Source organism: Halichoeres trimaculatus, unplaced genomic scaffold, assembly GCF_033239565.1.
Source record: "Halichoeres trimaculatus isolate MK-OKI-2021-1 unplaced genomic scaffold, fHalTri1.1 fHalTri1_scaffold_10, whole genome shotgun sequence".
NCBI lineage: Eukaryota > Metazoa > Chordata > Actinopteri > Labriformes > Labridae > Halichoeres > Halichoeres trimaculatus.
Window position 1 is genome coordinate 6,164,667 of NW_027437187.1, and position 17,542 is coordinate 6,182,208.

The 17,542-nt window shown below is 44.2% G+C and overlaps 1 protein-coding gene across 1 annotated transcript; it reads right to left on the bottom strand.

Annotated features, from left to right (window-relative positions):
* Nucleotides 1-408: 408 nt before the first annotated feature.
* On the bottom strand, nt 409-15,564 carry LOC141796397 (NLR family CARD domain-containing protein 3-like). The gene is made up of 10 exons (XM_074677482.1): nt 15,509-15,564; nt 15,216-15,290; nt 14,816-14,924; nt 13,291-13,498; nt 11,224-13,012; nt 10,975-11,148; nt 2,216-2,389; nt 1,960-2,133; nt 1,058-1,104; nt 409-938 (listed from the first exon to the last, which is right to left on the bottom strand). Exons 1-10 carry the CDS (start codon nt 15,562-15,564, stop codon nt 409-411), a joined length of 3,336 nt encoding a protein of 1,111 aa, XP_074533583.1.
* Between the last annotated feature and the right edge of the window lie 1,978 nt (nt 15,565-17,542).

Below are 17,542 nucleotides of genomic sequence, written 5' to 3' on the forward strand. Positions count from 1 at the left end.
TCAGCTTCAAATCACCCAGTGAGAGCCGTTCATTCAGCTCCAGCTCTTTTTGTCTCAGTCTCATGAGGACAAGGCATTCATCAGTTTAAACACAGGTGAGAACAACTCTGCAGGTGAAGAAGTTTCATGAATCGGACTAAGACATCTCTGACAAACTTTCTCATCAACACATTGAAGAAAAACAGTCTGACTGAGGCTGGATTTTTTCACTATAGAGATGTAAATAAGTCCAGTTCAGTGAGCCAGTTTTCCACTGAGTCCTGCTCTTTGATCACAGACATTCAGACTGATGTGACGGGATAGAAAGAGTCAAAGAATCAGATGAAGTTTGTGTGAGAGCAGAGGCTTAACTGTTCTTCAGCAGCTCTTTGTGTTTGTGTAGAGAGGAGGAGACTCTCCCTCCTACACTCAACACAGACTCACTGAGGAACCAGAATACCTGAATCCAAACCCAGGATAGAGAGGTTCAGTGAAGATGGTCTTGAAGGTGTGGAGGTGGATCAGTGTGTCAGAGGAGACTCTGTAGAAGGACAGAGTGCCAGCAGGACAGTCCACATACACTGCTACTCTGTCAGAGTCAGAGGACAAGGACAGAGGGAGGACTGTTTCTCTGTTATTGTGACGGACAGAGTAACCTTCATCAGAGCAGATCAGACTCCAGGACTGATCATTAAACCCAAACACACAATTCATACTTTTTCCTTTCCTGTTGATTCCTCTGTAACTCACTGATATATCAACCCCTGCTCTCCACTCGACCTCCCAGTAACAGCGACCAGTCAGACCATCTCTACACAGCAGCTGAGGCCAGACGTCAAATCTGTCTGGATGATCAGGATATGACTGATCCTTATACACACGTGTCACCTTCCTGTTGTTTTCAGACAGTCTGAGCTCTCTGTAAGCTGTGTTTGAGTCCAGAGTGAGTTCACAGAAATCTGATGGAGAGAAAAAGACACAGCAGCAGTTTATCATCAGACACACCTGAAGGCTTCATTCTTTGTTAGCTGACAGTCTGCTGTTTGCTCATCAGGAGTCAAACTGATTCCACACTTACACTTCTTCAGACCAGGTTTTAACCTCTGCTGTCCACCATGGTCCACCCTGGAGGAAGAAACACAGTCAGAGTGATTTTCTGTCCAACATGAGTCCTAACTGCTGCTCAACATGAAGCAGTGATCCTCAGTTTGTCCCTGTGACAGAGAAACAGGCTGAAACTCCTCTGAACCAACTGTCTCCATCACTCTGTCTCTTTTTCTGACAGTGTGGAGATCCTGGGAGGAAAAGAAGAACAGAAAGAGTCAAAAAGCAAAAGCTGCCTGTTGCTCTTTGGATCCATAAAGTCCATGTTCTGCTTCTCATGTCCTCTCTGAAATGAGTAAGACCAATTCCTGCCCTCCCTTTGTTCTGTCTCTTTAAAGTAGTCCGCTCTTTTTATGTGTCAGGAGGAAAAATGAGTTTCTATTATTTTTGATCAGATTCATTTTATCAGACCACACTGTCTCCTAAAGTCAGTGTCAGTTTGTCAGTTGGTCAGTGTGTTTCTCCATGTTTTCAATCACTCTGATGCTCTGACCATGTAACAACTGCCTTCTTCATGTTCACTAACAACATCAGTGGATGATCAGTCAGATGGGACTTTTTCTGTAGAGAAGTGAACCATCAGAGAAGTGAAGTGATGCTGGAGTCAACACACAGCAGAGTGTGTTACATGGGGTCATTTTTCACAACAACAAATGAAACATCAGAGAACATTTTACAGAGACGTATGGTGTCAACATTTATGAGAGTCCTCATCTATTTAAATTCACAACCTTTACTCTGGATGCTGACAGAAAAGCTGCTTCAGTTGGAATTCTCTCTGAACATAATAACTGTAGTAACCAAACCAGATCTCTTTGTTGTGAAATGCGATGTATTTGTACATTCAGTCTTTGAGCTCTTGTTGTCTGGTTATACCTCAGTGAGTCCAGTCTGCAGAGTGGATCCTCCAGTCCAGCAGACAGCAGCTTCACTCCTGAGTCTCCTGGATGATTAAAGCTCAGGTCCAGCTCTCTCAGGTGGGAGGGGTTGGAGCTCAGAGCTGAGGCCAGGGAAGCACAGCCTCGCTCTGTGATCAGACATCCGGACGTACTAAGGTTAGAGAATAAAATCAGACAGTAAGTAAAGGTGTACAAGTTTGAACCACTTTCATTAATGTAACCTGAAACCTGACCTGAGAGTTTCCAGTTTACATTGTGGACTCTTCAGACCAGCTGACAGCAGCTCCACTCCTGAATCCTTCAGGTCGTTGTTACTCAGGTCCAGGTCTCTCAGACTGGAGGACTGTGAGCTGAGGACTGAGGACAGAGCTTCACAGCTTCTCCCTGACAGGTTACATCCAGAAAACCTGAAAAGACATGGAAGCATTGGTCAGATCAGCTGGTTATTTTTTATGAATGTTTTTTAATTAAATGAAAGACATGCAGCTTTTAAAAATAGTTTCTGATTATTTTCTATTTGTACCTGTCTAAAAGTGACTTTTATCAGGCTGCATTATTACATGTTTTCTATGTGTTGAAGCTCAGACCTCTTGTTACTATTGATTTGGGAAACCTTGGAAACATGTAGAGCACTCAGTTTTGATGTCACCTGACCTATTGCAACTGATGGTTTAAGATTGGACTTTCAGCTTTTGCCTGACCTGAGAGTTTCCAGTTTACATTGTGGACTCTTCAGTCCAGCAGACAGCAGCTTCACTCCTGTGTCTTCTGGATGATTGTAGCTCAGGTCCAGGTCTCTCAGGTGGGAGGGGTTGGAGCTCAGAGCTGAGGCCAGGGAAGCACAGCCTCTCTCTGTGATCAGACATCCTGACAGACTGAGGTTAGAGAATAAAATCAGACAGTGAATAAAAGTTATTCAGTTTGGACCACTTTCAATCATCTAACCTGAAACCTGACCTGAGAGTTTCCAGTTTATATTGTGGACTCTTCAGACCAGCTGACAGCAGCTTCACTCCTGAATCCTGCAGGTCGTTGTTACTCAGGTCCAGGTCTCTCAGACTGGAGGACTGTGAGCTGAGGACTGAGGACAGAGCTTCACAGCTTCTCTCTGACAGGTTACATCCAGAAAACCTGAAAAGACATGGAAACATTGGTCAGATCAGCTGGTTATTTTTTATGAATGTTTTTTAATTAAATGAAAGACATGCAGCTTTAAAAAGATAGTTTCTGATTATTTTCTATTTGTACCTGTCTAAAAGTGACTTTTATCAGGCTGCATTATTCCACTTTTTATTTGTTTGCAAGCTCAGACTGTAGAGTCTTCCAATAAGACTACATTTTCCGGTGTGCGGGGAAGAACTTCTCAGACGCACGTTAAAGTAGTAACGGAAATCGAAACTGAAAAAACCAATACCATTGTCCTTTGTCCTTTTAGCTCGTTTATTGTTCATCCAAAAAGAAAGAAAAAACAATGATCCACGTTAAACAAATAACTAAAACGTTTACCCTCCGTTACAACCAGCGTGGTTGAAAAACTGTATGTCCTCATTCCACACACACCTGGCTCATTAACTCAGGCTTTTAAATCTCAAACACCACCTAGTGGCAGAACCAAAAGTTGCACCACAAACAAAAGAAACCAAGAAGAAAACAAAACTTAATTATGGCTCCAACACACCGGCCCCTAATTGATAATGGCAGGTGGGCATAATCAATTCAGAACATATTTACATATTGGAGCCAACAATCATTTAAGTAAACCTCTGAGTCTGGCTTTTAAATGGGTCAAAGGTCACGTTTTATCTATATACACAGCTCATTTTGCTGCTTCTTGCAGAAGGCAGAGTTTTGTTACTGGCCTGTCCAATATGCTGGATTTGGTTTGCACTTGTACAGAACGCACCATTCCTTTCCTGTCTGGATACGTCTGTAGGACTCTTCCAAGTAACCAGGAACTGCGGGGGGCAGTGGGATCTGCAATAAGCACCATGTCTCCAGGTACAAGACTTCGCCTCTCCTTGCTCCATCTTTGACGCTCCTGAAGCAAAGGTAAGTATTCTTTTATCCAGCGCTTCCAAAATAGATCAGAAATGTACTGGATCTGTCTCCACCTCCTTTTGATGTAAAGATCATCCTTTTCAAATAGACCAGGCGGGAAAACCGGTTTCCTTTTCATGGTGAGTAAGTGGTTGGGTGTAAGAGCTTCCAGATCATTGGGATCTCCAGACAGCTTGGTGATTGGACGATCATTTAGAATGGCTTCGACTTCACACAAAACTGTATTGAATCCTTCATCGTCCAGGGTTTGTTGGTGTAGAACTGAAGTTAGAGTCCGTCTAACCATCCTTATGATACGCTCCCATACACCCCCGTGATGAGACGCTGTTGGTGGGTTGAAGCTCCACTTTGTTCCTTCCTGTAGAAAAGCATCTTGTATTTTGCTGTGATTTAAAGCAGCCAGAGCTTCTCTCAGCTCCCTTTCAGCACCAGTGAAGTTAGTTCCATTGTCAGATCGAAGATGCGAGACTGGACCTCTTCTGCAGACAAACCTGCGCAGAGCATTTATGCAGGAATCAGTATCCAATGAGTATGCAACCTCCAAATGGACTGCTCTACATGCCATACATGTAAAGATGACGCCGTAGCGCTTCTCCAGTTTGCGACCTCTTTTGACCTCAATTGGTCCAAAATAATCAACACCAACATTGGTGAATGGTGGAAGGTCTGGAACGATCCTTTCTATGGGCAGATCTGCCATTTTCTGCTCACCCAACTTCCCTTTATGGCGTTTACAGAAACCACAATTGGACAGGATCTTTCTGGCTGCTGCATTAGCACTGGTGATCCAATACTTGCTCCGCAGTTTGGAGAGAATATGGTTCCTTCCAGCATGACCCAGCTGTTCATGTATGTGTTTCAGTAAAAGGGAAGATACATGCTGGTCTTTGGAGAGGATAAGTGGATGTTTCGTCTCCTCCGGCATGGCAGCCTTGCTCAATCTTCCTCCAACTCGGAGCAATCCATCATCCAAAGTGGGGTCCAGTTTGTAAATGGTACTTTCCTTTTGTACCCCAGATTTGCCAGATGATAGTGCAGCAAACTCTTTAGGGAATCTTTGCTGTTGAGCGAAGCGAATGATGTTGATTTCTGCCTCCAAAAGATCATCTGGAGTCAATCTCTGCCCTTTATATGCCACTTTAAGCTTTTGCATTTCCTCGTGCATTTTGTTTCCATTGATGTCTGCCTCCTTTTGACTCAGCTGTTTTCTTTTTTGACTCCTCTCCAATAGAGCCTTCCTTATTTTCAGGATCCATGCAACTGACCTTTTCAACCTTCGCCAATCAGAAAAGTAAGTTATCAGCTGATGAATACCTGGTGAGTTCCCCACAACTGCTGCATTAACCATGAGATCCCTTTTTACCTCCGGGTCATCAGCAGCAATGTCAAAATTAAAGCCGTTTGCAGGCCAAGCCTCTTCTGTTTTTCTCAGAAATTCAGGGCCTTCAATCCATCGTTGGTTCACCAAGAAGCGATCCACTGTCAATCCTCTTGAGGCTTCATCTGCAGGATTCTGAGTGGTATGAACATACCTCCATTGTGAGACATCTGTTGCCTCTCGAATGGTAGATATTCTGTTTGCCACAAAGGTTTGAAATCTCCTGTCCTCATTTCTGATGTACTTCAGAACTGAAGTACTATCAGTCCAGAAGCATGAATTCTGAAGTGGAAGCTGTAACTCTGCCTTTAACAATGTGTCCACACGGACAGCAAGAACAGCAGCTGTAAGCTCTAGGCGAGGAATTGTCACATGTTTCAGTGGTGCCACTCTGGCTTTGCCGAGTATGAAAGACACATGAAAACTGTTGTTGTTGTTTTGCATCCTGAGATAGGTAACAGTGCCATATCCAGTTTCACTGGCATCTGAAAAATGATGTAGTTGAGCATGAATAGGCTGTCCAAAATCTGGTGGTTTGAGGCCTCTGTCAATTTTGAATGTCGTCATTCTCTCCAGATCTCCTAACCATTTGATCCACCGCTGTTGGAGAGCGGAGGGTATTTGATCGTCCCATCCAATGCCCTTTCTACACAGATCCTGCAGTATGAGCTTGGCTGGAAGTGTAAGTGGTGCTAGAAATCCCAAAGGATCATAGACTGAACTGACCACGGACAGAATCCCACGTCTGGTGTGAGGCTGTTCTTTGAGCACTATCTTGAATTTAAAAGAGTCTGTCTCAACACACCAATGAAGGCCAAGGGCTCTCTCAACTGGAAGTTGGTCTCTGTCCAAATCGAGCTCATGTAGAAGTTTTGCTCTTTGCTCTTCTGGAATGGATAGCAGCACGCCACGACTGTTGCTAATCCACTTTGTCAAATGAAAGCCTCCCTTATGACAAACAGCTGTCAAATCTTTGACCATTCTGATGGCATCTTCCACAGACGGCAAACTTTTGAGGCAATCGTCCATGTAAAAGTTCTGATTGACTGTATCAATGACTTCAGCAGAGAAACTGTCCTGGTTGTCCTCTGCAGTCTTTCGTAGAGCGTAGCATGCACAGCTAGGTGACGACACAGCCCCGAAAAGATGTACAGTCATTCTGTATTCCACCAGCTCGCGATGAACATCACCTTCCGGCCACCACAAGAAACGCAGAAAATCTCTGTCATCCTGAGCCACTTTGACCTGATGAAACATTGACTTAATGTCAGCCATTACGGCCACAGGCTCCTGCCTGAATCTTGTGAGGACTCCCAACAGAGAACTGGTGAGGTATGGACCCTGTAGCAGTTGACCATTTAGAGATTTCCCTCTGAACTCAGCTCCACAATCAAATACAACACGAAGATTACCTTTTTTGGGATGGTACACTCCGTGATGTGGAATGTACCATACCTTTCCGTCGGACCGTTCCAGTTGATGCTCAGGTACACGTTCAGCATATCCCTCTTTGATGACATCACAGAGAAAGCTGGTGTATTCCTGGTGGAATTTCTCATCTTTCTTGAACCTCCTTTTCAATCCTAGAATGCGTTGCTTGGCGATGCTGTAATTGTTTGGCAGAGAGACTTCTTCCTCTTTAAAGGGAAGTTTCAGACTGTAGTGTTCATTTTGAAGCTCCACTGAACCTTTCATGATGTTCATGAACTTGACTTCATCCCTCGACATCTCCTCTTTGTAACCTGATGAATGCTCATTAAAATCATGATTGTACTGGTTATTCAGTAGAACTTCCAGCCTTTCCATGGAAATCCTGTTGACAGTAGCAGTGGGGTGGTCACTTTCAAACCTCTTGTCACTGCATCCTTGAAGAGGGCCATTAATAACCCACCCTAATAGGGTTTTAATAGCGTATGGTCCATTTCCATGGCTGTTGATTACTTCCCAAGGTTCAAGCAGTTTGGAGGCATTGGTGCCTATCAGTAGCTCCACGTTTGCTTGGATACGAGGGATTTCAACACCATCCAAATATGGCCACTTAGCCAATTCCTCTTCTGTGATCATGTTCTCTGTGCTTACAGGCATCCTCTTCTGGGTATAGACCTCTGGTAATGCATAGAAAGGGGGTTCAGTGAGACTTGAAATCTCCAAACCTGCCAATCTGTAGCTGGAAACTGATGATCTTGGGCCCATGGTTTGTAGACTGATTTGAGTTTTCCTTCCATTCATATTTAGTTTCCTCATCAGGTTTTCAGTACAGAATGTGGCTGTACTACCTGGATCCAGGAATGCATATGTTTGTATGACTTTATTTCCTTTGACAGACTTAACCTGAACTGGAAGGATGGACAGAATTCCATCACCATTTCCGGCCCCTGTATGACCACATGTTTGCAGAGAGACCAGTGTGCCGCCTACAGATGGTTCCTTGGGTCGTTTAGAGTCTGTGTTGTTTGTACCTGCTCTTTGTGGAATATGGAGAATGCTGGGATGGTTTTGGCTGCACACTTTACAAATCAAGCGCTTGTCGCAATCTTTGCTCATATGCCCAATGCTAAGGCAGCCAAAGCAGACTTCTTTCTCCTTTAGAAAGTTTATCTTGTCCCTGTGTGACTTCTCCTCCAATTGTGGACAATGTTCCAGTGTGTGACCTTTAGAGCAGCATATACACATTCCACTTGACTTTGCAGATGAACTACTTTGCAGCTGGACCTGGGGAAACTTCATGTTCTCTTTTACTGCAGGTGGTTTCATGGTAGAGACCGTGGTTGCAAAACTGTCTCCTTTGAACCTTGGCTTTAACTGTGATTTTGTCCTGATCACATTTTTGCTTGTTGTTATAGGTTGTGTATTTTGAATGTCTCCAAATACTGGGTCGGATACAATTTTAACTTGATGTTCTATAAAAGTGACAATGTCAAGAAAGTGTGCCCTGCGGTTGAATCTTTCCATTATTTCACACGCAGTAACTCTCCATCTTTCTCTTAGCTTGTATGGAAGCTTCAAGATCACTGCTCTCATATTGGCTGGCATATCCAGCTCTCTCATGTACTGCACATCCTCCATTGCATTACAACATTCCCGGAGAAATAAAGCAAAAGCTTGAAGGGATTTGACATCCTCTGATTTTACTGCGGGCCAGTTGAGGACCTTCTCCAGGTATGCTGCTGTGATTTTGTGTTCATTTCCAAAATGCTCCTCTAGCAAATGTTTAGCCATAATGTAGCCTCTATCAGGAGCCATATGCTGACAGCTACGCACCAAATCCTTGGGTTGACCTCTTGTGTATTTGTCCAAAAAATATAAGCAGTCCCCTTTGCTGCTAGCGTTCCTTTCCACACAGTGTTCAAAAGCTCTGATAAATGTTCTGTACTGGAGGGGATCCCCATCAAATGATGGAATTTCTCTTGGTGGCAGCAGATGAGAAGTTTGCTGTTGAATCAGCAATGCTGATATTTCATTTTGTCTCTGCAGTAAGTTATAGAGTGTTGATGTTTCACCATTTATTTGCAGGGGTATATGAGACTGATTGACACTTGGGGTGATAAATTGCTCATGAGCATCCAAAAGCGGTTTGTCTGATGTTGCTTCCTTTAGTTTAATGTTGTGTCTTTTGTTTTGTTGTTGCATAAATGGTTGTTGTTGCTGTGAATCCACTGGGATGGGCAGATATTCCTTTGCCTGTAGGTTGAGAATGGTGGATGTTTCCTTTAACCTTGCTCCCCTTGTATGGGTGTTGAAAGTGGTAGAAGGGTCCAGTAATTTTTCAGCCTTTTCAAAATATGATTTCATTCCATCTGAGTGTGTTTTTGAGGAAGCTTGGTGACTGGAGGCTGATAATACTGCTAGTTTAGCATTAGAAGCGGCCATTTCCGTGTCAAGCTCCAGCTTTTCCTTCCTCCTCCTCAGCTCCTCAGCTTGTTCCTCCAGAGCGTGTTTCTCCTTTAATGCTGCAGCGCGAGCTTCAAGTGCAGCTCTCTCTGCCTCAGCCTGGATGCGTGCTGATGCTGTAGAGGACTTGCTGCTTCTCGAACTGGCATGACTTTTCAAGCTTGATCTTTTACTTGAAATGTTTGTTGCAACGTTGGAAATACTGTCATTAGGACTCACTTCATTTTCGGCACAATTTTCTTTAGCGTTTTCGGCAGTTTCGGAAGTGTCTGTATTTTCGAGCCACCTGTTCACAGCAGCAGTAAATTCATTTACATTCAGCAGCTTTGCTTTGAACCATATGTCATGTTTCTCTTTCTCAGCAGGGGGTAAGTATTGTACCAGATCTTCGTGTGTTTCATTTGCTTCGTGACACAAAGTTTTGTATTTGTCAAAAGCACAGTGCACCTCTGTTTCATTTTTTCTTTCTTGCATTAGCTCTGCAATAGCTGTTTTTAAACTTGATGCTTTATTCAGTTTATTTTTTCTCAATTTTTGCAGCGTTTCTAATTTTTCTAGCAATGCTTTTTGTGTTAATCTAATGGGACGTTTAATGACAGATTGTGTTTCAGTATTAACACCGGCAGCGCTTCCACTAAGCTGCACGTCCACCGCAGCGGACTGATCAACATTAGCACCCTCGGTTTGCATTTCTGTGTCACCATCCATAATCGGCAAAATTAGAAACACTTATTTCACCACATACTTTTCACGTAAGAACACAAGATCATAGTTTATTGATATACCCGTTAAACCAATGCATTGGATTTGTTACGTGTGCACACAGTGTTTAAATGGCCATACTTATTTGTAGCGCTACACATACCTCAGGTTCACTTGTGTGGTCGCAAAAAAGATGTCCCGGCGCTTATCCATGGTCCTTCAGTCCGTAATCGCTCCCCATTGTCCAAACGCTCCACAACAGACAAGAAACACCGTAATCCAACAATAATATCCACTTGGGTAGCTGCTTCAAGCCCGATGATCACCTGGCTCCGACGGCCGTCCCCGATCCCCGTTCTCCTTCTCCGTTCTCCAAACGAACCACGCGGAAGAGAAATCCAGTGACGGCGTTCAATTAGTCAGCTGTTCCCATGAACGGCGTTCGCAGAGAGTCCTTTCAAGGCAGTTTTTCAACTTAAATGTAGAGTCTTCCAATAAGACTACATTTTCCGGTGTGCGGGGAAGAACTTCTCAGACGCACGTTAAAGTAGTAACGGAAATCGAAACTGAAAAAACCAATACCATTGTCCTTTGTCCTTTTAGCTCGTTTATTGTTCATCCAAAAAGAAAGAAAAAACAATGATCCACGTTAAACAAATAACTAAAACGTTTACCCTCCGTTACAACCAGCGTGGTTGAAAAACTGTATGTCCTCATTCCACACACACCTGGCTCATTAACTCAGGCTTTTAAATCTCAAACACCACCTAGTGGCAGAACCAAAAGTTGCACCACAAACAAAAGAAACCAAGAAGAAAACAAAACTTAATTATGGCTCCAACACAGACCTTGTGTGACTATTTGATTTTGAAAACCAAAGAGTCATGTAGAGCATTCAATTTTGATGCCACCTGAGCTAGTATTACTGACGGTATAAGATTTGACTTTTAGCTTTTGCCTGACCTGAGAGTTTCCAGTTTACATTGTGGACTCTTCAGACCAGCTGACAGCAGCTTCACTCCTGAATCCTGCAGGTTGTTGTTACTCAGGTCCAGGTCTCTCAGACTGGAGGACTGTGAGCTGAGGACTGAGGACAGAGCCTCACAGCTTCTCTCTGACAGGTTACATCCACTCAGCCTGGAGAAGAATCGGTGTTTAGCACAGACTCAATGTTTCGTGGACATGTTTTTAATCTGTCATTGATCCACCTACACAGCTTTGTTGGAGGCTTTGATCACTGGCAGCAGCCTCAGAAGAGCCTCCTCTGAAGCAGAGTATTTCTTCAGGTCAAACAGGTCCAGATCTTTGTCTGAGGACAGTAAGATGAAGACCAGAGCTGACCACTGAGCAGGAGACAGTCGATCTGTGGAGAGACGTCCTGATCTCAGAGACTGTTGGATCTGCTCCTCTAGAGAACGATCATTCAGTTCATTCAGACAGTGGAACAGGTTGATGCTTTTCTCTGCAGACACATCCTCACTGAGCTTCTTCTTGATGAACTGGACTGTTTTCTGATTGATCTGTGAGTCACTTTTTGTCTGTGTCAGCAGACCTTTCAGGAGACTCTGATTGGTCTGCAGAGAGAGACCCAGGAGGAAGCGCAGGAACAAATCCAGGTGTCCGTTTGAACTCTGTAAGGCCATGTCCACAGCACTCTGATGGAGACGTGTCAGTTTAGGTTTGACTCCAAAGGTTTTAGAGATAGAGGATGCTGTTTGTTGTTCTTCAATCAGGTTGAGTCCAGACTTGGTGAAGGTCAGATGTACATGAAGAGCAGCCAGAAACTCCTGAACGCTCAGATGGATGAAGCAGAACACCTTGTCCTGGTACAGTCCTCTCTCCTCTCTAAAGATCTGTGTGAACACTCCTGAGTACACTGAGGCTGCTCTGATGTCGATGCCACACTCGGTCAGGTCTGATTCATAGAAGATCAGGTTTCCTTTCTGCAGCTGCTCAAAAGCCAGTTTTCCCAGAGACTCAATCATCTTCCTGCTCTCTGGACTCCAGAGAGGATCAGTCTCAGCTCCTCCATTAAACTTGATGCTCTTCAGTTTGGACTGAACCACCAGGAAGTGGATGTAGATCTGAGTCAGGGTCCTGGGCAGCTGCCCCCCCTCTCTGGTCTTCAGCACATCCTCCAGAACTGTAGCAGTGATCCAGCAGAAGACCGGGATGTGGCACATGATGTGGAGGCTTCTGGAGGTCTTGATGTGGGAGATGATTGTACTGGTCTGCTCCGCATCTCTGGATCTCTTCCTGAAGTACTCCTCCTTCTGAGGGTCACTGAACCCTCTGACCTCTGTCACCATGTCAACACACTCAGGAGGGATGTGATTGGCTGCTGCAGGTCGTGTGGTTACCCAGAGGCGAGCAGAGGGAAGCAGGTTTCCCCTGATGAGGTTTGTCAGCAGCACATCCACTGAAGTGGACTCTGTACCATCAGTCAGGACCTGGTTGTTGTGGAAGTCCAGAGGAAGTCGACACTCATCCAGACCGTCAAAGATGAACAGGACCTGGAACTCTTCAAACCTGCAGAGTCCTGCTTCTTTGGTTCGAGGAAAGAAGTGATGAACCAGTTCCACCAAGCTGAACTTTCTCTCCTTCAGCACATTCAGCTCCCTGAAAGTGAATGGAAATGTGAACTGGATGTCCTGGTTGGTTTTGTCTTCAGCCCAGTCCAGAGTGAACTTCTGTGTTAAGACAGTTTTCCCGATGCCAGCCACTCCCTTTGTCAGCACTCTTCTGATTGGTTCCTGTCTTCCAGGTGGGCCTTTAAAGATGTCTTCTTGTCTGATGGTTGTTTCTGCTCTGTCTGGTGTCCTGGATGCTGCTTCAATCTGTCTGACCTCATGTTCCTCATTGACCTCTCCAGTCCCTCCCTCTGTGATGTAGAGCTCTGTGTAGATCTGGTTCAGAAGGGTTGGCTTTCCTGCTTTAGCGATCCCCTCAAACACACACTGAAACCTCTCCTTTAGCTCAGACTTCACTTTACGTCTGCACTCTGCAGCATCAGTTCCTGAAAGTAGAAAACAGAAATGTAATGAATGATGTGAAGCTACAATCAGTCTGAGGAGTTTCTACTTTCAGACATCAGGATGGGTTTGATTTGGCTCCTCTCTAAAATCTCTTCAGCTCATCAGTTGTGAACAGTTTGTCACAGCTCATCAATGTGATAGAAATGTCAGCATTATATTCAGAGCAGAGTTTGAAATGTAAACCTCTCCCATGTTGTCTCCATTTCCTCTTTCCATCATGTTAAATGTGTTCAAATCCTCTTACTGCTCTGCAGACAGTCAGCCAGCTCCTCCTGCTTCATTCTCCTCAGGATGTGCAGAGTGATCTTCAGGAACGCCTCTCTGCTCCTCCTCTGCTCTTCATCCTCATCCTCCCTCTGACTCTCAAAGCATTCTGGGTAATCTGGACTCAGAGCTCTCTGGATCTTCTTCAGCTCTCTCTTTACAAAGCTGATGATGTTCTCCTGGAGCAGCTGGAACAGAAGAAAATGTCAGGTTAAACTTGTAGAAGGTCAGATCAGATCATGTGTGACAGACAGAAAGCCTGCTGGTCTGCAGAGTCCAGCATGGAGACTGGATCACAAAGCTGCTCCACCTCTTCGTCTGTGGATGCTCCTGTCTTCTAGAAACCAAGTTTCTATGAAATGAACCTGATGTTGGAGAAATCTCCTGGTGTGCTTTCATCCAGAAAAAGTCTGCAGTGACTTTAGAGCTGATGTGTTTCTTAGAATGAAGCTGAAAGCAGCAGCTGTCATTAACATGAAGCAAAGTCTTTGTGTTGTTTAAAGCTCAAACTGGACTCAGTTTGTCAACTCTGCTCTCTGCTGACAAAGTCTGAGTCTGTGTGAGTCCAGCATCCAGCATGACCTCTGACCTCTGACCTGTGAGTGTGAGCAACTCAGAAATGTGCGGCTTCATTCAATCAGTCAAACACTGAGTGTGAAGAGAATTCAGGCAGAGATGATGTTTGCAGTGTGATTGGCCCCGCCTACAATGAATGAGTTCATCAAGCAGAAATCCATCTGTGGTCCTACACGAGTGACCCGGGCCACGGTCAGAGGACACTGTGAACTTCCACTGAGACGAACAGCGTTCTCCCAAAACATCCTGTCAGTTCAGGGTGCAAAGATTTGGAACAGTCTTCCCCTATCAGTGAGGGACTATCCAAGTCTGCAATTATTCAAGAAACACCTAAAACTGTGGCTGAGAGAAACGCAGTCATGTGAGCATGTGTGACTTATAAGTTGCTCATGTTGGTGCAATAGGGATTTGTGCAATATAAACTGGTGCAATAATATTCAGTGCAATCGGGATTTGTGCAATATAGACAGGTGCAATGATCAGTGCAGTGGGGTTTTGTGCAGTATGAACTGGGTCTGCGTAATGTAAATCTGTGCAATGATGGGAAGTGCTATAGAGGTTGGCGCAATGGAAGTTTCATTTGCTAATTGCCTGATGGACTCTGTGGGATGTGAGGATGTGCAACATATATATTTCTGTTTCTTTTTATACTTGTCTACTGTTCTGTCTACTTGTCTTCTGTATTTAGTTTGCAGTGTCTTGTTTGTGTTTGCTACCATCAACCTGCCAGGGGGTCTGCAGATGGAAATTAGCCCAAGGCTATAATCTGGCATATTTTCATTTGTAAAAAATGTTCATTAATATGTGCTGTTCCCTCTTTAAAAACCAATAAATAAATAAATAAAAATCAGTAAACTATTCAGAAAGCTCAAACAGAATGAGTGTGTGCTCTGATTGTCAGGAGGAGTTGTGTTTGTACATTTACACACCATCAATATGGAGTCATCCAGCTGTGTGTGATGCTGCTGTGCAGACTGACCAATGGGAGCTTCTGATCTCTGAACTCTGTGGAACAAACAGAAGATCATGGAGTGTTTCTAACAGAGTGACACACAGTGTTCATGTGATAGACTATCTGCTGGATCCTCCTACAAACACAGGGCACACATGAAGAGACATGCTGAGTCCAGTTCTTTCTGCCTCCAGTCTTGTTTACTGCTGTTGGATCCTGATAGAAACACAAAGACTGAAACATGTTCACCTTCACAGAGAAAACACCAAGCACAGTTAGGATCAGATGTTTCACACATGACAACAGGAAGTTACCTTTGAAACACTCACCTTTCATTAACACAAGGCTCTGCAGATTTTAACTCAATCAGTCTGCCTATAGACCAATCACTCTTTATGGACACACAGCTGGGTCCAGGTCCAGGAGAGTCTGGTCGTTGCTGCTGCTTTTGGCTTCAACACAGACACAGACACACATTCACACACACACGCACACACGCACACACACACACACACACACACACACACACACACACACACACACACACACACACACACACACACACACAGAGTGATGTGAGTGCTGAGCTCTGACATGGAGAAGAGTCACGGACAGTCAGAGATCCTGGTCTCACCTCTGAGCTCTGGTCTGGCTCTGCTGGTCCCCACACAGAGGGAGGGTTTTAGAGGGAGGGGCTCCCTCCTCTCTGTCCTCACACTGATCCATAGCAGAGCCCCCACCTTCACACAAACACAACAACATGTTCATTCATTACAACAAGCTTATTTTCCCATCAACGTCCACTCACCACTTAGACTTTTGCCTTATGTCTAGTCATTTTGGTCCGACAACTTAAAAGTAGTGCTGCACGATTTGGGGAAAAGGTGCGATTTGCGATTAGGTGGACAATATTGCGATTGTGCTTGCGATTTAATAAAAAAAGTTGTGTCATGATGAGTCTACACGCTTGCTTGGTTATCATGGAGAAAAATCTGAATTGCATGTGCTGACATTGCGATTGCGATTGCGATATCCTCTTTTGCGATTACATAATTGCGTGTGCTGACATTGCGATTGCGATTGCGATAATCGTGCAGCCCTACTTAAAAGACCCATATTATGCGAAATTCACTTAAGACTGGTTTTGTACCAGTAATATGTGTCCCCAGCCTGTCTACATACACCCCCCAAATTAGAAAATTCTATTGTCTCTTTCACTTGCTTGCTCCAGACAAAACTTGCTTTCAGAATATGTGTGCTCAAACACGCAGAGTTGAGATCTGCCCTGACTGATGTCATGCAGGGCAGAAGTAAAAAAAGTAGCATCTCCAGGCCCGCCCCTTGTACTGCCCGTTCTGTGCCTGTTTTTCACCTTGGCTGCTCGGCTGCTTCAGTAAAATAAACATGGCGAAGGTACAAGCTAAGCTCTGCAGTTGCTCTGTTGTTGGCTGCACAAAAGAGCACAGAAGCCTTTTTTAACTCCATCATCTGAGGTTTTGAAGATGCAGTGGATTAATTTTATTTTTGATGGAGATGCACCCACAACAGCTCCTAAAATGTCGTATGTGTGTGCTCACCATTTCACTTTGGACTGCTTTCTCAACGAGGGCCAGTACAAAGCAGGATTCACCAAGAACCTGAAACTGAAGCATGGATCTGTAACAACTGTCAGTGACCCAGCTACATACGTGGGAGCTGTAAGTTTTACTAATTTTTGTTGCTTTACCATATGCTGTACTAAGCGCGATAGCCTGATGAATGTGTTTTTTTGCATGGCAGCTAGCGTAATGGTTTGTAACTTTGTTTCCTTACACTACGTTAACACACATGAGTACATATTATCAGGGGACATTAAAGAGAAGATGTATGAACATATATTTCACATGAAGCTAGCTTTATATACACAATGTTATGTTTTGTTTGGAAGGATGTGACTACTTGTCGCGGTAGCCCTAGGCGGAGCTAATGTTGTGTTACAGTGTAACGAACGCACCCTCAGCTGTTATTATGGATGCTAAGACCATGGTCACCACTAATGTGTGTGTTACTGCTGCAGTTTAGTTTGTTGATAGATGTCCCTCATGGTACTGTCTCGAAAAACTAACAGTCCAGGCTGCACACTGTTCTTTCCGCTCGGTATGGTCATATAACTCTGGTTAGCACCAAGCTGCTAATATTAGCTTTATTAGCTTACCTGATGGTAATTGCAGTAGTTACTAACCACTCAGAAACGAACTGCTGCAGTGGTACAGTTTGGATTTCTTCAGGTGCCTCTCCTTCTGGGTCAGACTGGATCAAACTGGTATGACTACCGGGGGCGAAAGCCACACCCCCGTCCAAAGAAATTGTGAAGGCAGCTCATTATCATTTAGAGCTATGCCCACAGAAACAGCTTGTTTTCAGGAGCGCTCGGGAGAGGGGATTTTAAGAGTGGCTGAAGTCCAGGAAATAACTGGATTTTGAGACATAAAACTTAAAATTGACTGTCCTGGGACCTATTTGAACTTGTTGAAAAGTTGAGTAATATGGGACCTTTAAGTATCAGACTCCAGTATTTGCACTTGGTCTGTGTGAGTCATCAGTCAGACATTATGAGCTTTACTGCAAACAAACCACGAACCTCAATGATATTTTAACCTCCATCAAGGAGGTTATGTTTTTGCAAGGGTTTGTCTGTTTGTCTGTGAACAATATAACTCAAAAA